General features: G+C 43.7%; 1 protein-coding gene across 11 annotated transcripts in view; it reads left to right on the forward strand.

Annotated features, from left to right (window-relative positions):
- The first annotated feature begins 1,341 nt into the window (after positions 1-1,341).
- The window catches only part of TEDC1 (tubulin epsilon and delta complex 1), a 64,026-nt gene continuing 38,603 nt past the window's right edge, over positions 1,342-26,764 (forward strand). Inside the window, exons 1-5 of one of the 11 annotated variants that reach the window (XM_085231107.1) lie at positions 1,342-1,787; positions 1,920-2,073; positions 7,792-7,994; positions 19,956-20,120; positions 26,321-26,419. In XM_085231107.1, the coding sequence (XP_085087233.1) occupies positions 1,671-1,787; positions 1,920-2,073; positions 7,792-7,994; positions 19,956-20,120; positions 26,321-26,419 (738 nt within the window). In that variant the 5' untranslated portion in view covers positions 1,342-1,670. Of the gene's footprint in view, positions 1,788-1,919; positions 2,074-7,791; positions 7,995-13,454; positions 13,580-19,955; positions 20,121-26,320; positions 26,420-26,764 lie in introns of those variants that run through there. The other 10 variants (XM_085231109.1, XM_085231100.1, XM_085231102.1 and 7 more) reach the window with 10 other exon arrangements.

Raw genomic sequence — 26,764 nt, forward strand, 5'->3', positions numbered from 1 at the left:
TTGTAGATTGTTGAGTGTTGGTTGCTATAAACACTTCTTCAGTGACAAAGAAAACAAACGACATCACCCGTTCCTCTGGCGGTGCATGTGGGCGAGCCCGAAAGTGTGGGCTAGGGAAGCAGAAGAGGCTTTAGCAAAGGATAGGAAACAGGATGGGCTCAGAAACTGAACTGCTGCGGTTTCACTCTATGCTTTGTGGTTTTCTGCACAGAAGAAAAAAGGAGAGGGGGACTAAAAGGGGGGTGAGGGGCCCTCGGCTCGGCTGGTCCCCAATGGGTAGCTCTGCTGCGAGGGATGTTGTGTTCTGTGGCAGAGCCCAAGCAGAAGACTGCAAGGACTAGCTTGGGACACCTGACCTGGCCCTGAATGCTCTCACCTGCTGCAGGCTGATGTCAGCATTAGCAGGTGTGTCTAGGTGCTCACAGACGGCCAGGAGACAGCATGAGCTGGGTGCCTGCAAACAGCACGCTGCCATCTGAGTCCCCCTCCAGGGGCTGTGCCCTGCAGCTGGCCTCAGGCACTGGTGTGGCATTTCACCTTCTCTCCTTTTATTTTCAAGCAAATTGAGAGTTTAAAGGGAGAAGAGAGCAAGAGCTTCCCACCGAACCTCTGTGCCTGTCTTTGGTGGGTCCTGGTTTAAGGGATCAGTGCTCAGAGTGCATTCCCCATTGCGCAGAGGAACATTTTGCTGTTGAAATTAAAAGGGTGAAGATCCTGAGAACTGCAAGCCTGCAGATGTTTTTATTTTAATGTCTCATAATCCTTCCTGATTGGTTTATCGGACTGGAAGTGCAGACCCCGCATCAGAGGGCCTGAGACACCAACGCCTGTGTTAAGCATTTCAAGCATCCGTCTGCCGGGAGCTGACCTCGGATTTTGGCACCGCAGCTCATTGTGCTGCGTTTGGGAAAACCCGCCTTACTGCAGCTATTATTACAGTCCCCGCTGGGGACCTGCCGACCTGTGACTGCCGTGTGATGTGAAGCACGCTAACAAACACGTGTGTGCAGTGTGCTGGGGAAGGGGCCGCTGCCTCTGGGCTGTTTGCTGAGCTGCTGAGGGAGGGAGGAGAGCGGCTGCAAGGGAAGCACGGCTGGATGCACGGCCTGAGGGCCTGGCAGGAGGTGAAGGGAAAAAACAGTGAAAGAAAGGAAGGAAGAAAAGGAGCTGGGTGTTTTCTCAGGATTAGGGCTCGCACCCCTTGGCACCGAGGAAGCCACCGCGGCCTTTATCGTGTGCAATCGGTGTGAAGCAATGGGACGCGGCGCGTTGCCATGGCACAGCAGCAGCAAACACGGCCTCAGCCCCACTGAGTCACCGGGTGGCAACGGCCCGAGCTAACCGCATGGGGACAAAGCCGTGGCACTGGGAGGAAGGGGGAAGGAAGCGGCCTGTTGGAGGACGGCCATCTCTGCCTTCTCCCTGCAGGCCTGGACTTGGGGCTTTGCCCCTCGTTCGGCCCGCAGTGCTGCGGGTGCAGCAAAGCACAGCACGGCCCGTCCTGGCAGCGCAGCACCGTGAAATCGCTTTGGGTGCGGCCACGAGGTCACGACCGAGCGGCTCTCCGCCCTCCCGCCCTGCAGGGGTCGCTGCAGCGCCCGCTCGCGCAGGGCGGAAGGGGCGGTGCTGCGCACGCGCAGCGCTAGGGGCGTGAAGCGGCGGGAGCTGCGATGCGGCGTTGCCGGGCGCTGCCCGGCGCTGTCGGAGCGCTGTGCCGGGCTCTGCCGCCCCGCGCCCGGCTCGCTCCCGACGTCCTGCGCCGCGCCAGGTTCGACCGGCCGCAGGCGGTGAGCCCGGGGCGCGACCCTCCCTCCCTTCGCAGCCCGTGTGGTGCTGCGCTTTACGAGGGCTGGCTGAATTCTAGCGGCGTCTCCGAGTGGGGCCGTGTGCCAGCAGCCGTTCCTCTTGTTCTTTTGCAGACGCTGGATTTCTGGAGGCTGCTCTATGTTCTCTTGAAACAAATCCACGGAGGCAGGTGGACCGAGTCTGATGCCATAGGTAACGGCAGCCTGGCAGATCGCCGTTTCCATCTGTGCACTGGGGCCGGTTCTGTGACACTTTTCTTCCTGGCTGGTTGGTAGCACTCCATGTGTAACCGCTGCTTTACACCTTACTGTTGTACCACAGCTGTATTCTGGTTTGCCTCCATTATCCAGGAAATGGGGTGTTCTTGCATCTTGTAGAGTCTCCTGTTTCCCTTGGACGTTTCCCTGCATCTAGAACTGCAGTGGCCATATGCCGTATTCCCACCGTGACAAAGCACTGCTGGTTTCTTAAATAACGCCATTCCAAATTGGATACCTGCCTTCAGGCTTCTGTCTGTTCGAAGATATCTCTCCACAGCCCTTTTGCTGTGGGAGGAATCTTTGAGGACGGGTTCATCTGTGATGGACGTGCTTTCCCAAACTCATAGATATCACTTAGAATCAGCCCTCAAAAGCTAAAAAAAAACCAGTGCAAATCCTAGTCCTAAACTGGAACTCTGGTGGCTCTAGGGATAGCAAAAAAAAAAAGCTAAGCATTGTGGCTGATATCTCATGAGGAATATGAAGCCAAGTCAGTGTAGTTCAGCTGCTAGCTCAGCAGGAAATCAGCATGGTTCTGTTACTCACAGGACTGCTATTTTTCATTTATCTGGTATGCTTTTTCCACTCATCTGTAGTCTGCTCTGTGTGACTGTGCGGTAAGTCAATTTACTGGCTGTCCACCACAGTTTTGTGAGGCTGCAATCTCAATCCTGGCTGCTCCCATGCTAATTGCTAGTAGTGTTTGGAGGCAGGATTTCCATATGCACGCAGCAGATTGCTGGCTCTAGAGAGAGCAAAACCTGTCAGTGCTGGTAGAGTGTCAGGGAAGAGTGCGTGGTTCTGCACAGAACTGCTGAGCTGTTTTGGAAGAAATTTGTTTACTCACAACTTGGTGATTAAACCTGAAACTCAGGTTGGATAGCCGTACTGCTGTTCAAACTATGCTAACTACCTTTGGCTGAGAGAATGGGTTGCCTGGTGTAGATAGGATCAATATTTTACTTCTTTTTTCTCTCTGCTTGCTCCAGAGCAATTGTGGTTTTTCACAATTTATTTCATGGAAATGAAATGGAAGACTTGAGCTCAAAGACTAAATAAACTCTTTCAGGAACATGTAGAACAGTGAGAAACTGAGACCGATTCCTGTAATTCAAGCATAGCACTTGGTTTGAGCTTCCCTTTCTTTGCTGGGTTTGTGCAACCTATTAGTTATCTTGGCTAAAAACTAGGAGGGGACACTTGCTGTATCCCAGAGGAAGGCTCTGAAGCCTCATTCACTGTGAGTGTTGCTGTGTGTGTAGGCATTGGAACAGCCTTCTGGAAAAGAGAAGCAATACTTGTGAACTCGTGCTTTTTATTTTTTTATTTTTTTGTGAGCTAAAAGTTTTTCTGAAGGAAAAGCTCTGAACAAAACGAGGAGAGAATGCTCTTCTTGATTTTACAGGACAGAGTTTTACATAAAGGTTGTTCCTTTAGTTTGGGAAATCCTTTCATTCAAGTTGCTTTCCAAGCTGCGCCCCTAGCGCATGTTTCTGTTTCAATTAATAGTTTTTATTAGGTTTGGAGCTCATTATATAAGTGAATTTTAGGGAAGATTAACATTTGCTTTGAACAGAATAGCTGCTGGGCATTCTCTTCTTGTGGCTGCAATGTGATGCTGTTTAGAAAAACATTCTGCATTGTGTTTTTAAATGGTTGATGGATTTTATTGTCCCTCTGGCAGAAAATGAAATATTTGGAAAATATTTTACATACAAGAAAATCCACACAGATGGATGTTTTAAAATGTGGGAGCTCTTGTTTCTTTCAAAAGCAATGCAGAAACACCACATCTTTCAGTCGGTGGTTATTAAATTCTGCAAGTTTTGCTTTCTCCTTTTGCAATAGTCTTTTCTAGTAAAAAGCATGCATTGTAGAAGCAGTTGACCCACCACAGCCTCTTAAACATGTCAGGTTTCCCCTCGGAGGAGCACAAGTGGGATTCAGCATGCAGTGGCACTGTCTGTAACCTCACTGATGAGGTCAGGCAGGGTTCGTGGCTTCATGCGGTTCTTTTTTCGCAGAGGCTGAGGAGTGGTGGACTTGGCTAACAGCCACACCGGGCAGTGCTGCAATATGCGTTTTGATAGTTGGAAGAGATGGTTCTTTTGCAGAGCTGCAACTCTTTTTCTAGTACGAGGAAGAGGTCTGGGGCTGCAGTATAGCTCTTTGTTTGAAAATGATGTTCTGCTGCAGCAGTTGTTTCCCACAATGCCACCACCTCTGCAGGTGTTTCTTGCCTGAATGTGTGCAGTAATGTATCTCTGTCTGCTCTTGTATTTGATTTAGTCCCTTTCCACCTCAGTCTGTGGGACTAATGCCTAACCCTTATTTGAATACCTTCTTGTAATTCACTGAAAATAGCCTGTGGGATTTGTAAAGTGGAAGAGCGCAGCTTGAGCGTAGTTTTAAGAGAACTGAACCCTGAGGCTCATCCACAGTTTGGCTGTACGTGCTGAACTTGCTTTTATAAATAATGTGCATGCAGAAAGGAATTAATTGGAAAGACTGTGTGCGTCTTTCTATATAGATTGCCTAATCCTAATAAAATGCCAGAAGAAAATGTTGGCAAAGAGGGGATATTTGAGTGACTGGCGTTATCTGCTATCTGCGTGATAGTTTTGCCTTCTCTCTTGGCTGCACATTTTGGAAGAATCCATCTTGTTGTGTGGAAATTATATAGTTTTGAGTGCCATTAATCTGAGGATCGTACCCTTACAGATACGGCAGAGCATTGCAGAGATGAGGAAAACTAAGTGGCTTCTCTGAGGTCATTCAGCCCTTCTGGAAAAGCTGTGTGAGCCCCTGCCCCTGATCCACACCTTGGCTGCATGCTCACAGCTGCTGCCTGGTGTCCACACCAGGCACCTCCTCGTTAGGAGGGCAGTGTGTTGCAGAGAGACAGCTGAAATGGGGAGGTGAAGGGTCAGAGCAACTCCCACAGTCAGGTGGTGAATTGCCTTGGTGCATCTGGTCCTGAGTGAGGATGGAAATGACAAAAAAAAAAAAAAAGGGTAAAAAACAAACAAACAAAAACCCTAGCTTGATCTCTATTCCTTCTCTTTGTTAGGTGATTTCTTGGGGAGCTCCTTGAACTGCAGATGGCAGCACATCATGCTTCTTTGCTTTAAGAGGGAAGGAGAGTAAGCACTGATGATCCTCCTTCCCCATGGAGTACTTCTACCTTTACCTGTTTTGGCAGTTTGCTTCTTGGCAATGACAGATGTGCAAAGAAAAGGAAGGGGGAGCAAGACAACTTAGCTGTGTAATATGAGAATGTTCAAGGGTGATCAAAATAAAATTCCTAACAACGGAGTGCTCCCTGTGATATATCCATGGCCAGATTCGTAGGCATTTGCAGAAATAGTATACAGAGTCATGTTGTGTCTGGGTTTGTCTGTAGTGCAGAAGCAAGCTAGGTTTAAAACCAGTTGTCTGAATTGTGGTCAGTGTTTCTGTCAGGAATTCATTTGTAGCTTTCATGTGGTCAGTTATATATTCCTGCTCCTAGATGTACAGTGATGTGCATGGCATTTCCAGCTCTGCATTTGCATCGAGGAGCAATGGAAATAGGCATCTCCTTAGGGATCCACACTCCCTGTTCTCTTAAAGTTGTTCAAACACAGAACACAAAGGGCTTGATGGCTCTTAGTGCCTATCAGTTCCTCCCAGCCTCAGCACAGCTGCAGCAGTGCACTGCTCCTATATTGTTACTGGCACAGGTCGCTTTGGGTTCTAGCTCCTCACTCTGCCTTGGCTTTGTACTATTTCATTAGGTAAGAGCCCCTTAACATTTCTCAAATCAAGCTAAATCAACCACTTTTCACTGTGAGATTCCCTCATAATTAACAAATTCCTTTTGAGAGCAATGCTTTTTTCCCCCTTGTTTTTGTTTTGAAGTCGGTCTCGCTGTGCTTTTTGAGCTTCAGCAGTCAGTGCCAGACAGAGAGAGATTACAGTGTGTGACTGTTGAGGGATGGTTTCAGCACAAGTGGCCAAGGAGCAGGCAAAGGAGTGTGTAATGTGATGAATGAGTATGCTAATTAAGGACAGCAGTGACAATCCCTGATTGTGTGAGGGCTGTACGTTTTGTTGCTGATGTGTCTTTTTTTTTTTTTTTTTTTGAAGCTTTACAGAATAGGTGAAGAGCTTTCTTCCTAGTTTTGGAAGAATGCCTTAACTGTGTTTAACTGAAGGTTCCTCTAGCTCCAGCCAATAGCGACAGCTATTGAAAATGGATGGCCAGGGTTAAGGACAGAACCAGGGACACTTCCAGAGGTTATTCTTTCAGCTTCCAGAGATCTTATTTGCCCATATTATCATTTCTTAAAATGCTGTTCTGTACTCGTGGTCTTGTTCTTTCTCTTAGTTTTTCTCAGGTCTTCTGTAGGCCTTCTGGGACTGAAGAAATGGAGGAACACTGTGAGTTTGAGCTGTGGGGACATGGTGGATACAGTCAGCAGTATTATGTCCTTCACTGTGTTCTGTCAGATTTTCTTTCTAGATTGCTTGCATTCAGTTTCCTTTTGTATGCTCAGGGAGGTGAGGAAAATTGTATAAGCCAAGGTAGTGTGCAGTGGTCAGCCCCAAGCCTGCTACCATGTCAGTAGAGTTTGAATTGTTCTTTTCCATTGTGTGCATCAAATCTGCCACTTTAATGCTTGGACTCACTAAGTTCTGTAGTTTTTCATAGTCTGCTTTCTGTCATTATCACATTGTCTCTGTGTCACTTTGAATAAGTTGGACAGCAGAGGTTTAGCTCGTAGCCCTCTTGTGAAGCCACCGTGTGTTCCTGTCCTCTGATTCTTGCCTGCTAGTCACTTGTTGCTGATGCAAGCCCTTTGGCTTTGTTTTTTTCCTGCTAGTTGAATGCCTTTGGGAAAGCTAAATCTGCATCAGATGAAAGTTCCTTAACTACTCACTGCTTGTTGCCTTCATAGAACTCTGGTAGTGTATTCAGCAGGACATCTTCATACGGCTACTGTTGCTTCTTCCCCAGCATATATTGGTTATCATCGTGGCCCTTAATTGTGTTCTTTATTACAGTTTTGACTACTCGGTACAGAGCTGAGGCTTGCTGGTCAGAACCTGTTTTTATAATAATTTTATCTTCCTTTCCTCAGTATTTCACAGTTCTGTAGTGCCTGTCTTGTAGCTGTCAGGAAAAATTTGCTGGTGTGAAGGAATATGAATTGGAGCATTCCTGAGAGCTAAATAGCCCGTGCTGCACACATTGCTGCTCACCAGGTTGCATTATCTCTGCCTGCCCACTGCTGCTTAGAGATTTGAGACTCCTATCTCCAAATTCCTGTTTCATTCAGGAGTCAAGTGACTCAGAGTATTTACTAATTCATAGCGTGCTTGGTGGCTCATAAAAAATGGATGGGTGAGTTGGAGTCTTGGTATAGTGGGGATGGCTATTTATCTGTTTTGCTTTTGTTAATCTCCAAGAGGACACTACTGGCCACAATCCCAACTTTGAATTTCCTCTTTTCCCTTAGCAGTGCTTCCCGTAGGTCTGAATAGAGAAACATAAAGAAGTTTTTCCTGTTACCTTCTTTCTTTTTAATTTGCTGATTAAAGTGCTCCAGTCTCTGCTGCCCTCTATTACCCTTAGGCTTGATTAAAAATCTTGCTCTCAGAGACAGCAGCAGTTTCTGGAACCAAACGGGTGAACGCGCTGAGTAGCACAGTGTGTTATTCTCAGTTGTTTTCTTCTTTCCAGATACCCAAATTAGGTTTGTCAAATGGGCGTTGTGGTACCACGGCTATGGCAGGCCAGAACTCTATCAGCTCCCCTCGGATGGCTCAGCAGGAAGTCGGGAGCTGCTGCTGGCATTTTCCTGGCTGCTGCACAGGGTGAACCTCTTGGAACGGCTCTTGGCTCGGAACAGAGTGAAAACAGGGGATGAAACCTCTGTGTGCACGGTGAGCATGCTTGTGTCCTTCCGCCTCGTCCATCCGTGCTATCACTAGTGTACTGCACACTGTATCTTATATATCTCTGCTATCTTGGGAACTTGAAAAATAAACACCCTACATTTAAAATAAATAGAAGTGCAGAAGCCAGCATCTGGAACCTGTGTACTTTCCCTTCCCTAAACTTTTTTGTGTGCAGGTGATTTGAGTTCCCTCTTTTTCTCAAACTCTCATCCCTGCATGAGTGCTGTGATTTTGGTTTCTTGCAGTATAGATGAGACCAGTGTGGAGGAATGGAGGTAAGTGAACGTTGTTGGTCTCTGTTGTCAGATGGTAGGCAAACAGGTTATTTCTGGGGCTGTTGGCATTGGATGGAACAAGTAATCCTAAGGCAAACAGTATTAAAAAGCATCAAGATCTCAAATGGCAGCTTCTATTGTTGGATAACTAGTGGCCTTTTAGCTTCCTTGAGAGGACAATGAGGTATACTTGTGTTTCCGTAAATAAAAAGGCATTAGCATATAGAAAGCCTGCTCTGAAATAGGCTCAGGATAACTGTGTCTCTATTTTGGCTACAATGTACATGATCAGGGAGAAAAAAAAAAAGAAGCAGAAACCCCAAGTCCACAGCCTCATGAAAGTAGTATTATCAAATGTTATAATTTTACACCTGTTCCTTGTGTTTAAGAGCATGTATTACTATATAGACATTTGCTTTAGTATACAAAGTGAGAAGCCAAGAAGCAAATAAGGTGCTTTTTTCAATGTTTTTACTGTCTCTGCTCTTGACATAGTTGTAACACAGACTGAGTTTATGCTGATCCCTCTGTGTGTTAATGTGGTTGAGGTCCCTCTGGATGGATGTAAGTTTGTTCTAAGTCATCTTCATCTATTAGCTGTTAATTGCTGGTAAGTTTGGTTCTGAATGATAAGCTCACAGAACTGTCTCATTCCTTGGCAAAGGACAGTGGAGGTGATGAGTCCCACCTGCTTGTATCTGGTAATGTTTAAGACCTTGTGTTCTACATGGTCACGTAGATGTGCTCCCCTAGGCTGCGAACTGCATCCTTTTAATGTTAGTTAGGGGCCGTTCAGTTACAGCTGTTACTGGGGCTGGCCAGCCTGCCAGGAACAGAACCTCTGCTCCTGAGTGGGGGATTTCACCACCTGAATTCCATCCAGCACTTGCTCCTGTTGAGAACCTGCGGATCTATCTGTTTGGCTTTCTTTCTACCCAAAGTCCTACTTCACAGGGGAATTTAGAAGGTGAGAATCAAGCTGGAGCCCAAGTCTTGAGACCCAATCTACATCAGGAAGGCTACTAGTAGGCAATGGTCTTTGTATTTCACTGCTCTGGGGGTGTGGTGACAAACTTGTGACTAATGAATGGCAGAGAGTTTAGGAAGTTACACTGTAGGTGCAGCATCTGCAGAAGGAATTCAATGGAAAGCAATTAAAAGGGAAGAGTTGCCTTTATATCAGCATTATGAGCAGTATTGTGAGAAAACAGAACCACAGTTCTTCCATCTCATGTTGGAAAAGGCAAAAATTAGTCTTCCAGAGAAAATAATACGGCATTTTCCTACCTCCTGAATTCACGCCGCTGCTACACTACAGTCATCATTCTTTTGTAATAGAAATCATGTGCTAACAAAAAATAAATAAATCTACTACCACACAACCAAAACAGAACCAAGATGCTCAAAGTAAAACATTCACCACGAGTGTCTTTCTCCTATGGTCTGGAGGTGCCCTTTTCATCACCAGAGCGCACCATCGCTTCCTTTTTTGTGAAGCAAAAGGCAGTGTATAAGGACAACATTTCTTGTTTGGTGTTCATCTAGAAAGTTTTCGTCATGCAACTTATGAGTAATAAAACAAATAAATGCAGTTGGTGTTAAGGAAGAAATGTTAGATTGTAATTGTGATCCTCTTTGTGGTTCTGTACCACAAAGAAGTAAAAGAATTTCCAGGGAGAGATCTTACGAAGCTGATCAGTGAGGCATTACAAAGCCAATACATCTGAGCAGTCAGACCCAAGCAAGTTAGGACTTAGAAATGCACAGTTAAGGAAATAAGGATGGGTGTGAAGGAAATTGTAGGTGGTTCAACTCCTTGTACACCACTCACTAGACCCTGTTGTTTGCATAAAAGTGTGATAATTATTGTAGTGTTATTTTATGGACTATCTACTCATTAGTATCTACTCATCAATCAGAATATTTTAGCTCCTAAAATTACAGTGAGCAACAAGAGGTGAGATTGTCAGTTTGTTACCAGGCATCTTGTGGGTTAAAATACAGGCTAAACAATTGAAGTGCTGGCACTTTGACTCTGTGCATGGTAAATAACAGGCTTTTCTGATACTGAAGCTGAAGTGTTGGAAGATACATAACAGATGGTACAGACATTTCCAAGCATGTCAGAGATGTAGTCTCTGCAGTTGTAATTCTCTCTTATTTGAATAAATGGAAGAAAAAGGCAGGACTTCTTGAAAAAATGTAATTAGAGAAAGATCATAAAAGAGCATTTATTTCTCTTTCTTCTTCATTTAAAGCAAGTGAAGTTCACAGCTGAGAAAGAGCCTGAAAAACGTTCCGCCACACAGAGCCTTTTTTAAACATACTCTAAACAATTGAAAATATTTTCTTGAAAATGTTGCAGGACAACAATCCGTGAAATACTGTTTGGTTCCGTGCACTGCTGAGATCTCTGCCAAAATCAGCAAAGCATGAAAGCCAGTGCTTACTAACAGAGCACATCTTTTGATCTATTAGAATAGATGTGAAGAAAGCCCCCCACCTCTGTGTCTTCATCTAAAAAAATGGAGCCTGAAGAGCTGCAGCATAGCAGTAGCTCAAAGGGATGCGTGTGTGGTTTGCTGTTAAAATGCTGTTGGAGATCCACAAACGTGGACTGTTGTGTGAAGGGTCTGTTGTTTGAAGAGGAGAGAATGCAGCAAATCCCTAAATTAAGTGTGCAGAGATGTTCTGACCATTCTTTCAGGCTGTATTTGAAACAAAGCCTACCAGCAATGAAATTGCTGATAGTATGCCAAATAGCCAACAAATCAAGGGCCAATTAAATTAATTCATTTCATTCCAGATTACCACTCTATGGCCTTTTCTTCTCCACGGTTCCTTAGCAACATGCTTTTTTTTCCTCTCCTGCAAATTGAACACTTCCATCTGAAGGATTTCAGCCAGTTATTTATAGAGGGACAAGGGTATGCATGACACATGATGGACGTGGAGCTCCGCTGCTGCAAGGAATTCAGAGCCTTAAGATCCTGAGCTAGGAAAAAACATTCAGCAAGCCTGATTTTACAGACACTTGTATCTTCTGAGTCAAAAGTCAAGTGATATCTGAAAGTATTAGCTACATGGTGGTAAAAGTATGATGAAAGGGCTAGGGTAGTAGAAGGTAGTGCTTAATGTGTCTAATGTAATTAAAAAATAAAACTAATCTTGGAGTAGTTGTTGGTAAGGACGGCTATGTTGGCACCTTGGGTGATCATATGGGCTGACCGTTTGGATGTGTTAGGAAAATTCTTCAGGGCACCTTACGTGGCCTCCAGTGCATTTCCATTGAAGGTAGGCGCTGCAAGCTGTTGTGCCAGGGTCTGGGATGCTTGCTGTGGGCTGCAGCAGCCTGCAGTGCTGGGGGAGCTGCTGCCCTCTGCAGCCTTCTGTCCATGCCTCTCCTCCAGGTTATGAATCTTACACACAGAGTAGGGGTGGAGGAAACAGTGAGGAGAGCTGCCTGAAGCCCTCGTTGCTGTACGGGAGAGGGAGGAAGGGCAGGTAGTGTATGCTGGGCTCTGGCATGTGGCTGCTGTAGTTCAAGTTCATTCTGTGAATTGATAGTCCTGCTTTGTCAGCATGTTGGTGACAGCAGAGGCGGTCAGTGGAAGCTCAAATCTTGCACTAATCAGCTCTAGAAAAAGTAAAATAATTAGAGGAAATCACTAATTGTGTTGGTCCTGTAAAGGCTGGAGTACAGCCTGAATTGGAGGCTCACATTGATTTACGATGTGTCTGATTTGGAATTCTAGCCTTTTGTTTTTGCTTTAAAGCACTGGGTGATTATTGTTGGACATTGTCTTGAAAGGCTTTTCACATCCTCTGTGGGTTTCTGTCTCAAATAAGTACCGCAGAGATGTTGAATTTAGAATCTTTTGTTGCTCTGGGTGACGTGAGGAATAATCTTGAGTGCTGTTCATTGATTCCACGTGGAAATCTTAGGGTACAAGGGAAAGCTTAAAACCAAACAAAAAATGACCACATCTGAGTGATTCTTCCTCTTGCATTCTTTCCTATAAAGTTGGTGGATTGTCTGGTCTGTCTCAAGGTGTTTATGAGAACTCACAACCAAACCCAGTGCTCCTCCAGCAGCCACCATGGCTCAGTTGAGACTCGTGAGTTCTGGAGGTATGGGCTCCTCCATGAAACCAGGGTTCCTGTGTCCTTCGGAGGAACTCTGCTAGTTACACTGAGTCTCTGTAGCTTAACTGTTCATGCTTGTAGCCTGCTGACGTGTCACTGACTAAAGCTGGTACGACTGTGTGATCTTCACCCAAGAAGGAACACAAGGAGGAAGAGGATCTTGAGAGAAACTTTGATGGGAGCATTGGCTGGCCACAGTTAATAGCAAAATAATAATAATAATAATAAAATATAGTGTTTATGAACCTTAAATCAGAGCATAGAACCTTAAGAATGTGAGTTCTGTTGCTCTTTTTTTTTTTTTTTTTCATTGAACCTGTAGACTTGGAGAGTTCTCATGTTGTCTTTCCATTTATTTAAGAAGCAGGTTATTGTTTGATATAAACTTGCTTTTTTAGCATATCATGGCTTTTTCCAAATTTGTGCAGTGGCTTGTACAGATAATAGCAGTGCTCTGTGAGCAAGAATTCCTTCTGTTCCTGGGGAGAATACTGCCTGTACTGGTATTGTTTCAGCAGCTGAAATTAATTTATGTGCCCAGTAATTTAATTATGTGTGAAGGCTGTTGAATTTTTAGATAGGGGCAGTGATGTTACTTCCCTCGTTATCACCAAGATATGGTGTATAAATACTTGTTCTTGGTTCTGCTAATTCCCTCTGCCTGCTTCTTGCCCTCTGTGAGAAATTGGACTCCCCTTCCCTTTTGTGAATGCACAGTAATTAACAAACAGAGCTATTATGGCTATTGTAGCTGGAATTTGTGTATGTCTTTCTAGCTTGCCAAAGTGAACTTAGTTTCATGACTTGTAGTGTTTACTGGGAGAATGAAACTAAACATGTGTTCTGACTCTTGGGTTTGCAATTTGATTCCCCTTTTGTTTGTCACAGACTAACTTGGCTCACTGGCTATTTCCATTATAGCATGAGCCTTCTGCCTGGTTGCTCATCTTGCTGTTGGAATGTCTTTCTCTTACAGAAATCTCGTCCAGCACGGCTGTTCTTAAACCACATTACTATATCAAAGTGTGAAAGCAGTAGCCAAGCCTGATGTTACTCCCCAGCAGAAAAGCAGGAGGACACCTTTAGCACTAGTGTCAGCAAATATCAGTTTTCTGCTTTTTTCCCTTCTTAATGTATTACAATGTCATGGTGAGTAGGGAATTTTATTAACCTATTGATTCTAACTTGAAATCATAATTACTTTCCAGATTTGTGCAGCCTATATGAGCCTGTCGGCTTTCATTTTTTGATTTGCCTCCCCTATTCCCTGTGCTTAACACTTCTGCTTTATTCGACCTCTTGTTCTTACTCAGAACTCTCCCCATTTATCTTTTTTGCTACTACCACTGCCATATTACAGTAGCTGCTAATGAACACTCTTTTTAAGAGCCTGAAACCTAAATAGAGGGCACAGGATCCCTAACGGTTCTCCTGCAGAATTCCTCTCCTCTAATTTTTGCCAGAAAGCACTGGAAGGTTTTTAGTTAACATTTATTATTGCTTGACACAGTTAATACACACTTACAATTTTCTCAGACACTGTGTCAAGTTAAAACACTCTAAAAGCAATGTCTGAAATGATCAAAAAGACTTGTTATTTAGGCTTTTTGCACTCATCACTTATTGAACTTGCTGTTTCTTTGGGTAATGTCTGGATTTCAAATAAATACGAAATTACTTGTACCTGTGATGTTATGGCTGGTTTTGGATGGGGTTCTACCCCCAGTCACTGGAGTTATTTGAGCTTTCACAAGTGGAGAGGAAGGTGAATACTGAGTGCAAATATGAAGGTGTCGTGGTGCAGATGGTGCTCTTCTTTATTAGAAGAGATATTGAGGAAACCGAGTGATGTTAAAATGTTTCAGTGTCTCTCCTGCCCTCCCTTGGCAAGGAGTGGGCAGTGCCTTTTGGTTTAAATGGGGAAATCCTTCACTTCTGGCGGTGTCCCACTTCTGAAGTGAAAAGGGTTAACTCTCGTTGAAGGATCTTTAGAAAGAAATCACTTATTCCTCAGGAGATCGACATGGGTGTACAAAGGAGAGCATGGCAGGCCTTCTTGCATACTGTAGAGCTCTGCCTTACCTCTGGTCCAGGGCAGTTACTGTTTCTTCTTCTCCTGGCCCCTTTCCTCCAGACTCCCTGCTGATGTATCACGCTACATCTCTTTGTCTCACTGGATACCCCCTGTCAAGCTGCTTTCCCACGGTGGAGCTAAATGGATGTGAGCAAACAGGACTGCAGCTGCAGGCAGAGGAAGTGTAGTGCAAGACATTCTTTGTACTGCAATTTGTTCAGCCCCGCAAAACGTGGCATTCTGCAAGTTAAGGTCTGCCTTGCCACCTGTTTGTTTCCGTGTGTTTGACTTCTTTCATCTGGATGCATAATGCAATCATTTTGGGACTTGAAGTGTTACTTATAGAGTGACACTCTTGACCTTGTAGCTCCAAAGATGGGCAGTGCTGCTGTGCTGTGTTAAAGGCGTAGTGCTTTTTCTCTCATGCAGAGCTTCTAAGTGAAGCCTTCTGAACAAGGAGGGCTGGAATGTGTGGCTCGCTCTGGTGCCTCAGGCTTGTGGCTACTGCCAGGCAGGCTTGTTTGAACAAGGCAGCAAGAAGTAGGAGCTGTGCTCTCATTTTGACTTCCCTCAGCATCTTCTTTTTCACTCTTTGCCAATGAGCTACCAGCAGAGCTCTTGGGAGTGCCACAGAGAGGAGCAATTTTTACAAAAGACATTGAAATTTAAAAGCTAAAAGGTCTTGCAGAAACACAGCATTTTTCTTCTTCTTTTTTTTTTTTTATATTGCTTCCAAATATGCTATGAGCATCACTTCTACTTTATGAGCACTTTCTTTTTAAATGGAGAACATGCTCTTCTGTGCTAATATCTGGATATTTAGTTGGCGTGTTGGTTTCTTACAGCACCAATCTTCCCATACACGCAGCAGTCTGGATCCTTCTGTATCTAGGAGGAGAGTTAATTAGCATTGTTGATGGAGCTCTTAATGAAAATAGTGTTGTCCCTTTCACATTCCTCTATTCAAATTGTTCCTTTTCACGTTTCCCCCTCCCACAGTTAGATATATGACTGAATTAGGGAAGTGTGTCTGATAGTCTGGTATTTCTATCTACAGTGTTTAAAAAAAAAAAAAAACTACCTCTTTAAAGCTGTGTAATTACACTGGTTAACATATGTTATGTCACATACAAAGCATTGTCTGAGTTATGAGCAGTTCAGAACGAGCTCTCAGCAGAAGCTCACAAAAGCGCTTTATTGCTGTGATTTATACGACTGTTTTGCCTTTCGCAAGCCCTGCAGTGAGCAATCTAGAGGTGTTCCTTTGGGATACGAGGCTGTGTGTGTACTGTAGTTGAGATCTGAGAGTAAATAGTTTCTATCTAGGCACAGGTTACCTTTGGTGGAGGTGAATACCAGGGGGAGCACGCGTTAGAGGGTTTAGCTGACTGTTGCTTTCTGCTACGCCACTCAAGGGTTGCTGCCCACTGGGGATGTGACTTGGTGCATGTATCCCTGTGCTAAGCGTGCTCCAACAAGGCTGTGTCTCTGTGGGAAGAGCAGTGAGCTGTTTGGTGGCTGTCCAAATATGGAAGCGGAGAGCTGGGCCTTGGGGGATTTGGAAGAAATATGGGGAAAAGCTGCAGCAGGCTGGGGCCGAAGCAGAGCCTGCCACCGCCCTTCCCTTACCAACAGATGGCAGCTCATGGTTGCAAAAGAGCACCTCCCAGGAAAGCAGCCCTGCTGGAGCCCTGCTTTCACGGCAGTGCGGGCCTGTTCCTTGGGTGCACCAGGCAGAATGAGGCAGTGCATTGTTTCTTCAGAGTGGTAACCGCACTGGTGCGAGGGCTTGTAAGCATAGAGTATCTGTATGAATTGGGAAGGTGTTGAAGTGCGGGGGTTTTCTTTGCAGCACTACTTGTTGTATACTGTAAGGTCTCCCTTGAAACTGTGTGGATTTTCCTTTAAAATATTTTTTTGGAGTTTAATTTATTTGAGACATATCATAGAGCACAGTGAGCCCACGCTAAGTCAGTAAATTCTCATATCTCAAATAGAGCTTGTAGTGCAAAAATGTTCCCTTCTCACCTTGCTGCTTGTGTTGTTCTTTGAACTACTTATATGGCAAAGTGCTTGTCTAATTTATCTTCATCCACTGTTTGTAGAGTTGCTCCTTCATTTCCAGTAAGATGGGATTGCTTTGCATCTCAAACCAAAAAGAAAAGCTTTATTCCTGCCATAAGCTGAAACTTCTTAATCTTTAGTTTCCCTCTGATCAAATCACATACAAGTTGTTTGCTCAGATACAAGGAATGTGAAATGAAGTTAATATGTCCATGTGTCTTTTTCTCACCCTCCTTTCTTTCTCCCCTTGTTTGTTTCCTCCAAGTACTTTTATACATCTGGTGGCCTCTTTTAGTCCACTGTGCTTTATGACTCCGACTCACTGGCACCGAGTGCCTTTGCCATGAGAACCACTGGCTCTTTTTGTGTTTGCCGCCTTGTGTAACTACAAGTGCATTCACATGTTTTGGGAATGATCTGGCATTTTATTTTATTTTTTTTCATAACAACTGGACATGAAATAGCCTGGGGAGGAATGCTCAGGGCAAAGCTTGTGGTGCTGGAGACTGAATTCTCATGACTGTATTTAGCTCTGACCAAACCTGAGGTGCATTTATGCTTCGTTCTAGCTTCTGCTTAACAGCTGTGCTAATCTCAGGTGCTCTGCTGAGTCTGTGTTGTCCAGTTGGACAGGACTAGCTCTGGTGTCACTGGTTGGAAAAGATTCCAACACTGCAGTGAGGTATGCATACATCCTAACGTGGCTTTTGTTCTGGAAGCAGAATCAAACATTAACTAACTGTTTATAAGCAAAAAGCTTTTCTGATACATGACTCTGAAGCAATCCTTTCCAGAGGTGGTGTGGAGCAGCCCAAGTGAGAGGAGGCTGCTGGGAGGTCTGGGTGGCTGCTGGGCTGCTCTCGTCATGGCTTTGGTAAATAGCATGCACTTCTTTGTATCAGAAGTAAGTGTAGGTATGTGCCCAAATCACTGCATAGATTAGATAAATTCACGGTTGTATTTGAAGCTAAGACCCTATCTTGGGTTGGTATTTTAGTGATTTTTCTCTCACTGGGAGAGCAGTAAATAGTCTTAGATGGTAGAGATGGCTCAGGAAATTGAGGTCACAGTATAATATGCAAGACCTTATTTTTTTTTTTTTTTACCTTGTTTACTTTACGACAGGGTAAGTATTTCATAGCAAAAGTAAATTTTTTGTGCAGTTTGTGAAATAAATAATAGAGTTCCTGTTAAAAAATGCATTGATTAGCTTCCTTATTTTAATATTAATAAGGCAGGTCGCTACAATAAAATTAGCTCTGCACGGTGTTTGTCATTTTGCTGCCAAAGCAATTGAGTCTAATGCCATTCCTTCCTGAAATGAATCCCTAGGAGAGCAGTGTTTGTGCCATTCTCAAACCTCTAATCCAGGGGAGCTGGAGTTGAAGTGCGGATAATGGAAAATGAGTGTTTCAGTCTGGGAATCCCAAATACGAGAGTAGGACAGAGGCCTTTGACCTTGTGGCTTTCTGGCTGCTTGTTTGCAGCGTTTTTGTGCTGTTTACATCTGTGTTTTCTCTGGTGTGCTACTAACACCCAGCCGCTTGGCTCATGTTTAGGGACAAGCTGGTAACCGTATCTATATAGTGTCATAGTCCAGAATCCTTGCCTGATGGCAACAAGGGCCACTGAAGCACGTAGGTGCTGTAGCTGGGCCTGCAGTGCCCAAGAACTCAGTGCCTTTTGATTTTTGGAGCAAAAAGCTGGTGGCATCTGAGGAAAGAATGACATTGCACTTGACACAAAGGGGATAGTCTTTTTCCTTTTCCTTTCTTTTCTCTAAAGACACATCTGTGCCTTTAAAAGGAAAAGCCCTTTATGAACCCTGTGCTGCTGTGATTTATAGCACGTATTTATCTGAGCCACGGAACAAAGGGAAAAAAAACAACACCCTGTAATCTTGATACATTTTGTTGTGTGACCAGACCAGCACTTTTGTGCTTATAAATAATAGGAACGCTCGTTGTATTAGAGGCACTGTCAACTGAAGCAATAGGTTAAAACAAGCATTAGGGGGTTGTTTGATCATTGTTACAGATACACATCTGCTGAAATCTGCATTTAAAGCAAGATTAATTAAGCTCTCTTCATTTTGCATTTTTGCAGTTTGCATTTTTAGTTTAGGATCCAAACTGGAATTACATTCAAGCTTTGCCTGCCAACTGAATTTTTAGAAGATTTTATTGAACACTGATGTCTGTGAAGCAGGGGAGCACATATGTTTAAATACCACTGAGGTCTATGGGTACAAATATCTGCTCAACTGTTTTCTTGAAAACAGTCATGTTTCAAGTAGGCTTGAAATTTCTACTTTAAAGAATGGTTTTGAGAATCCAACAGCTGGGAAGTGCTTCCTTAGCTGGACACTGCCAGTTCTGAAGCCCCCGGCCTTTGCAGGTCTGTGCTATTTGTACCTCTTTCAACACGCTGTAGTCAAAATTTGGATTTGTAGATTGTATTCACTGTGTGTACTTTCTGTAGACTAAATGAAGCCGAGAGCTTTAACTGCCCCTTAAGTGGTATTACTGTCATAAGAGGTAAACCAGCCCATGTTTTCCTCCCGTTTGCAGAGTCTTAGCTGAAAACAGAGAGGTCTGTTTGGAAATGGGAAGGGTCTTTGTGCAAGAGGCTGGGGAAGGTGAGATTCTTTCTTTCCTCCTTGAGGAGGTGATACAGCAGAAATGTCTCACTTCTTGTGATTAGCCAAGGCAAAATTGCATCCAGAAGTGAAGATATTGTTACTTATTTTTTTGCTATTGCAGAAGGAAAATGGGACAAACTGGACACGGGGACACTCTTATTCTTCCTTCCAAATTGCTCTAGAGAAAAGGCAAAACAAGGCTGTGTGGGACAGTTGCCCCTGAGTCTCACTCTCACTATTACAGAGGCTGAAAATGTTCTTGCAGACTCCTGAGCAGTGTTAGCTGGGTGGTTATTTCTTTATCCCCATTCCGCAAGAAGAGAAATGCTAGATGGGTAAAAGAAAACAGCTGGGTAAGCAAAGGCCCACAGTTTTGTCCCTATATAAGGCATTGATTTATAAAATTGGGTCACTTAGTACAGCCTGCAGCGCTTTCAGAAAGATACTGGAGGAACTAAATCTGTTTTTTATGTTCTCTGACTTACTAGGACCTAGGCAAAATGTGATTTGTCCATCTGAATAGAGAGTATGCTTAGTGTCTCAGGATCACTCTGTGTCTTCATGAGCATGGAAAATGAAAGACAGAAGAGAAAGACAGCCCATTGCATCTTAGCTATGAAGCTGATATTTATTCCAGTGTGCTGAAGTTTGGGGAAATTTTTACCTCTTTGGCCTGCGTTCAATGCTTAGTGATTTGAACACGTTGGAGTTATTTAAAATATGTTGGTGTTGTCTTCTGCTTTTAGTGTGAAGAGGATCTGTCTTACATTGAGAAGGATGCAACTGAGATAGCAGCTGGGCTGGAGGACAGAGTCGATGTTCGATACCTTCAGTGGTTAAATGGGAAGCTGAGGTTCCAGTGGCGGAGTCTGCATGCTCAGCACCAAGAGCAGTGCAAGCTTTTACATAAGGTAAATGATTCTTCTAACCCACTGTGGCGTTGTTTATTATTTAAAAGCCTTGTCAGCTAGTGCTAAACGTATAAATTATTCTTGCCTGCTAGTTCGGCATTTTCTCTAGTTAAAAGTGAATTACTCTAGATATAAATACCCCCACCTTTCCCCAGTGAGGCAGAACCATGAGAAAATGAAGTACATACTGTGTTCATAAGGTTGTAATTGCTGTATGAAAGTCTCCCTCACAGGTTGGCACATTAGTCACTTCCATAACCAGGTGGGCTGTCACCATTTTCCTCAGAAAATGTCTGGTAGAAGTAAGACTGAGCGTTTGGCTCCCAGAGACAAGTAGTGACTCAAGTGTTAGTTCATCACAAATGTGCACTCAAAATTCTGAGCGCAGATGTTGAAAGTCATAGCAGCAAATTAAAACGCAGTTTCCCTTTCTGCAGTACTGGGGAGCATCTGAACAAAACCCCAAAACAACTTTGAAATCAGGAAATGTTCAGTCTCTACCTGGCTGAGATTCCAGTTCTGTTCCCATTTGTGTATGGTGTTTTTTTGCCCATCTCAATGGAGATATCTGAGAAGCAGTGTGCCTGCTTGAGATAGATGCATCCTGCATTCCCAGTGTTGACAGCAGTGATGACTCTAGAGACAAGTTTTTTTTTTTAAAAAAAAAGATAATAAAAAGTTGTAAAAATAGTTCTGAAAGTTATTCAGTAGCGTTTTCCTGAACCACTCTTGCCTTCTTCTCCTTCTGTACGGAGCCACTTGCTATTGTGTCTAGAGGCTTGACAAATAATCTTTTCAAGACTCAGAACAGGTTTGAGAAATTTCTCCTCAAAGAAAGCATATCAGCAAGTCGTCAGAGTCAGAACAAGAGGGTTTTGAATGAAGATACCTTCTTTGCTTTAATCCTGTGTGTGACAGAGCAAGGCCGAAAACTATAATGAGGTTACATTTTGTTCTTTACATGAATTGATTGCTGGGGAAGATGTCTGATTGACAGCCCTAGGGAAAGATCAGGTGCTGTGTGTGCAGCATCTAAAATAACCTTTTGCTTCTCATTGCCCACTGTGAATGTGCTTTTCTGATCTGCAAAGGAAGACAGCGATTCACCTTAAGTGCAGGTGCAGTCCTTGGCTTTTGCACTGAGATTACAGACAGCTATGCTATTGGGAGAGGTGACTTAATGATGTAAAACTCAAATGAAGTGTTCTCCTCTTGATAAGCTACCTCTATTTGAGGTATGCTGATCTTTATGGTAGGTGAGGCAAATATTCCATAAGTCATCATCAGTGCTCTGATTTATCTAGTGCTTGGCAGGAACAAATCATTAGGCAGCCTCGATACCTCAGCTTGCAGTTAATGAGAGCAAGGAAGAATTAAGAGCAGGTCAGAGCTGGGGCCCTGAGAACAGAGATCCTCTCAGTGTCCAGGGTGAGATGAAGAGAGGTGCTGAATGGGCAACATGCTGAAGTGTTGACAGGGAAGATGACCTCCTATGGGGATTGTATTTTGAAATAAACTTGGACTTTTTTTTCCGTCTGGCTACTGGAGGAAAAATGTTCATCCACATTAAGACTAGTGTAGTCAAGTAGTCTTGAGACAGGCTAGTGACTATGCAGTTTCCTGGGCTGTGGTTGTTTTCAGAGTCTGCAAGACTAAGCAAGAGAGGGAATGTTTCTCTGTTCATCCAGTTTCCCCATGTTGCCATTACTGCCTTCTCAGTCATTGCTGGACTAGGTTGAAAGCAGTAAGCTGTGCTGCTGATAATTCTTACGTTCAGACTGTGCTCTGTGGTATGTGCAGAGGGCTGCCATCAACTGCCATCACAGATACGTACATCTAAGGATTGACTGGGGCCCAGCTCCTCCATTTGTGATCACACACTGATATTATGTGTGCTCAAATATGTATGTGCGACTGTGGGAGTTCTGTTCAGAGCTATAATAAAGTGCAGTGCTCTGATTTATATTTTAGTTTGAATTAAAAGCAAGAAAATTGAAAGGCAAAAGTAACTGGAAAGGACTTCATTGCAGTGCCACGTTAATGTTAACTTTTATGGCCACACAAAACACAATGTGTACAGTTGAACAGCTGCATAAACAACTATTTGTATTTTCTGACTCTTACAGAGAAGTTTTGTCTGTGCTACTGCATTAACTTAGCTTTAAAACTTTTAAACAAATCTGCTTGGTCTTAGAAGACTGAGCTTACCCATATGACCTGTATGGGAGCTGTTGCTTTCCTCACGTAAACAGAAAACACAATGTGCAGTAGGCTAATGAGTGTTATGTTTTTCACTTATACTGACAGATTTAGAGGACTTTCTCTACAAAATGATAATGATGGTTTCTGCTCACTCTGTTTAATAACTTACCAGGTTATGTATCTCAACTGTGGAACAGCCTTATTTACTCTGATCATGAGCTCTAGCTTTTGCCAAGTAGTGGTGACTCTTCCACATATTTTGTTCCGTGACTCACACAAACTCGTAAATACCATATTCTCTATTTGGGACTTTCTGAGAAAAATGCATCACACTTGGAAAATATATTCCTACTTAGGAAATGACTGCTTTGCCATGCTATCTTATAAGCATGGGTATCGCTGCTGGAAACAAGAATTGTGCACAGAGGATCCTGCAAGAAGCTACCAAGATGGTGAAGGGCTGGCTAAGAAGGCCTGGCCACCAAAAAGAAGCTGAGGGAGCTGGGCTTGTTTGGTCTGGTGGAGAGGAGTTTGAGGGAGGCAGCATCACACTGCTGCTTTGGGCTGTTTGACAGGTAGTTATGCAGGGGAGGGTTGTGTGCTCCCAGTAGTACCAAAAGACAAAGGGGGGGGGAGAGCTTCAGGTTGTAGTTGGGCAGGTTCTGGCAAGTTAGAAATATCTTCTCAGGGATGGCAGGCAGCATTGGAACAGGTCAGCAGAGGGGGTGAATGATGTCCATCCTCAGAGGCTTGCAAAACGCATATACATGTTGGCAGTATCCTTGCTAGAGCAGGGGGGCAGACTGAGGACCTTCAGAGGTCTTTTGTGTTTCTGTGACTTTGTGGAAAAATAGAATATCGAATTGCTTGGGTGATCAGGGACGTGTACTTTCAGGTTACAAATGATGACTCACGTCGTAATGAAATAGTGCTGTATTGCCTGGAGAAAGTGAAAAGGAGTGGTAGGAGGGAGATGCAAGGTGAAATGGGCAAAAATAAATGACACTTCATTCTCTAAAGTACACGGATGATAGTTGAAATCCTCCTCTGCGTGATTTGGGTTCTCTGGGGGCCCTGTGTACTCTGTCCTGTCTGCAGCCACTTAAGGCTGATGGTACAAAGTTCTGCAGTAAGCACTTTCAAGCAGTGGGGAGTGAAGCCTGCCTGGAGCTAGAGCCAGTCTTGGTGGGAGCTGCTTGTTAGGTGCTCTGCCTGCTACTCTGCTTTGCCAGCCCTGCTGCTAGCTAGCTGCTTTTCAGTGCCTTCAGCTCCCTGAGGCACGCAAAGCTCCCAGACACCTACGTGCCCCACTGTAGGAAGGAGACTTCCTCAGGGAAATCGTAACCTCTCTGTTGCTGAGGAGTTTTGCAGCCTGAGGCTGTAAGCTGTTGAATAACATTATAATAGCTTTTCAACATGGGCAGGTTTGCCTGCTTTGAAAGTATAATACAGCAATACTAGCATAATTCCTTCCAAATTCTCAGTGGTACTTATTTACCTGATAGACATTCAAATACATCGAAGCATGAGGGATACATTACCATATTAAGGCACACCTCTTGGTTCCTTCTCTTCTATCCTTCCTCTCAAGTGCTAGTGGAATATCTGCCTGCCTGCCTTTTGATCCCTCTTGAATTCATAGGGGAGAGAAGCTGTTTTTTGTTAGGCCTTGAATTGCCACTTGGCCTTAAAAAAAAAAAAAAAAAAAAAAAAAAAAAAGTGAATGAGAAGCCTTGCATCGTTTCAGGAAAACAGTTTAAAATTGGCTTTTTTATTCCTCAGGTCTGTTAAATGCTATTATGCCACAATCAGCATGTAAAAAGAAATAGCAGAGTTTCTGCAAAACTGATGGATTTCCTGTGGGTATTTTCAGCTGTCTTCCCTCCACTAAAGACCAGGACAGAAATTACAAATGAAATAGGAGAGGGTTAGTCTGAATTCAGAGGTGAATTTTGTTGAGCATCTGATTGTGGACTGCGGGCATATTTTAGTAGGAATAAAATGATATTCAATGGAATTATGGACAGAAGAAGACTTTAATATAAATGGTATTATCAGATTGTGGCAAAATGGCAATAATGGTTCCTAATGTGCTTGGAAATTGTAACAGCAGGAGTAGTGAATGCAAAGCAGGCCTGTGAAGTACCTGCTATGAAAGGAGTGGATTCTTGTGCCACCTTGAAGATCAGTAATATAAAATAGGTTGTGTTATAGTGGGTTAGATTGGTGGTATCTATGCATCCTGTGGTGGGGTGAGGGGATGCGGAGAAAATCTTGATGTTCTGAACAGCAGAGGGCAGAGACTGATGCTGGATGATGACTTCATTATCAGTAATTTATGAGTGAGCTGAACTGCGGTTGTTGGATGTGTCTCTGTCTTGGCATGAGGAATCTGCTGTAATGACTACATTGGTAGTTTTGAGGGCTTTTTTTAGTATTTGAAAAGCTTTGTTTTCCTAATGTGACTCTGCCTTTAGATCTCAACAGATCTCTTCAATGCAAATGCATGTAAGCTATGATCAAGTCCCCTTCTCACCCTGTCAGAGGAATTGACCAGCTTATCTTTTTGCAGGTTGGCTGAACTCAAGGGCATTTAGGAGTTGGTCCTGGATGCTTCCCAAGTTGTGAAGGCTGTGCCTGTACTCTCAGGCAGAGGAGGCTGAACAAGGTTCAGTCAGACCTGCTTCCTCTTTGTCTGTTTGGTTCCATACAGCAATAGCTACACGTGTCCTCTGCCTCTCACCGTTCACCTGTAATTTTATCTTGGTACTCTTTCTCCCTTTAGCCTTGCTTCATCTTTAGTCAGAACGTGATTTTTCAATAACAGCTTGTAAAAATACACATACCGGATTGTGCCAGCATCCATCTATTCTGGTCTCAGAGGAACACTTTATTCCTCTGTTGCTACAGCTTTGCAGTATTTGTTTTGAGCTTCAGCCGGTAGCGTGGCTGCAGCATACCTTTGAAGAGGGCTTGAAATTCAGCCCTGATGCTGTGGCCCAAAGGTTTTGCTGCTGTGGTTACATGGGAAGGCAGCTGGGAGAGCCATGGTGAGCAGAAAGGAAGGACGTTGTGTGGGGAGGTGCTTTTTTATTTTTAAACTTGCATAGCTTTGCACATGTGACAGATGGTTGTCACTGGGAGTGAGTTTGGGGAAAGGAATGCTAAAATATTCCTAAATTTCAGAGAAGGGTTGATAATTGCCCAGTGCCTGTCAGCTTTAAAATAGTTGTCAATACCCAAGTGTATGATAAAGTTCATATTAGAATAAAGGAAAAAAAGCAGGAAACATTCTCTGTCTTCTGGCAGAAATATTAATGAAATATGAGCGATTCTCTGACAAATGTGTGCTGCTATCTTGTTTGGCAGCTGCAGTTATTACAGTAACAAAGGGATCAGCTCTGAATAGGACGAATTGCTTTTTATTGTTCCCTTGACTAAGTTGGGAAGCTTCTTCATCAAATAATTGATGATACCATCACCAGTGCAGCTGGGGCAAGGTCCCAGTAAGAGAAAGCCAAGAATATATAGCAGCAGTATAGAAACTTGCTGTAACTTGGTACAGTGTTCTGCTTTAAAGGAAGAAATCGGCAGTTATTCTGAGGGCATCCTTTACCTCTGTTAAGACTTGTACTGCCTGTGAAAATGTTTTTTTTTCTCTCAAGAGAAGAGTGTGTACAGAGTAAAGAAAAAAGACTGAGATGTGAAAAAGAGAGTAATTGTTCACTTTTACTGTGGTGGCAGCAGAGCATGTGTTCGTGGTAACGGTACTGGATGGCCCATTTTGTGGTGTGTGACCAAGGATTCCTGTAGACTCTTCTACAAAGTCTGTTGTATTGGTTGTTGTAGTTACTTCTGTACTTGCCATTGGCACTGGGCTTGTAATCACTGGTTCACATCACTGTTGCATCCATGCAAGCTGTTGGATGGTAGCTAAGGGTGTTGTTAATAATCTGGTCTTTACAATTACAAATGTCTTTTACTTTAATCTATTCCAGATCCATTTGTTCACTAGTGGCTCTCATACGGACCAGACCCTTGGACATTTTTCTGTCACAGAAACAGATCTTGTCAGACATCCGGAAAACTACAACCAGGTAATGATTGTTCTGTAATCCTTAGATGCTTAGGGTGCTTTAGCCCAACATTGGTCAGCAAAAGCCTGCAGTTCTTATAATGTTTTTAACCATTTCTAACAGAAATAAAGGCTCGTATTGCAGAACTGTCTGTATCCTCCTTTATAACTTGTACCCACTAAATATTTTTTTCTCACTTGAAAAAGCATAGGAGATGTATTGGTCTGGGTTTTGTAAAAGCTGGTAGACAGGGAGTGGGGAGAGACCTGACTAAAGTTACCAGTGAAGAAAAGGCTTGTAGAATAAGTCTGATATGGAACAGCAGGCTGACTTCTGCTGCTTGCTGCCAGTAACCATGCTGGCGGG

Source organism: Meleagris gallopavo, chromosome 10, assembly GCF_905368555.1.
Source record: "Meleagris gallopavo chromosome 10, MGAL_WU_HG_1.1, whole genome shotgun sequence".
Lineage (NCBI taxonomy): Eukaryota > Metazoa > Chordata > Aves > Galliformes > Phasianidae > Meleagris > Meleagris gallopavo.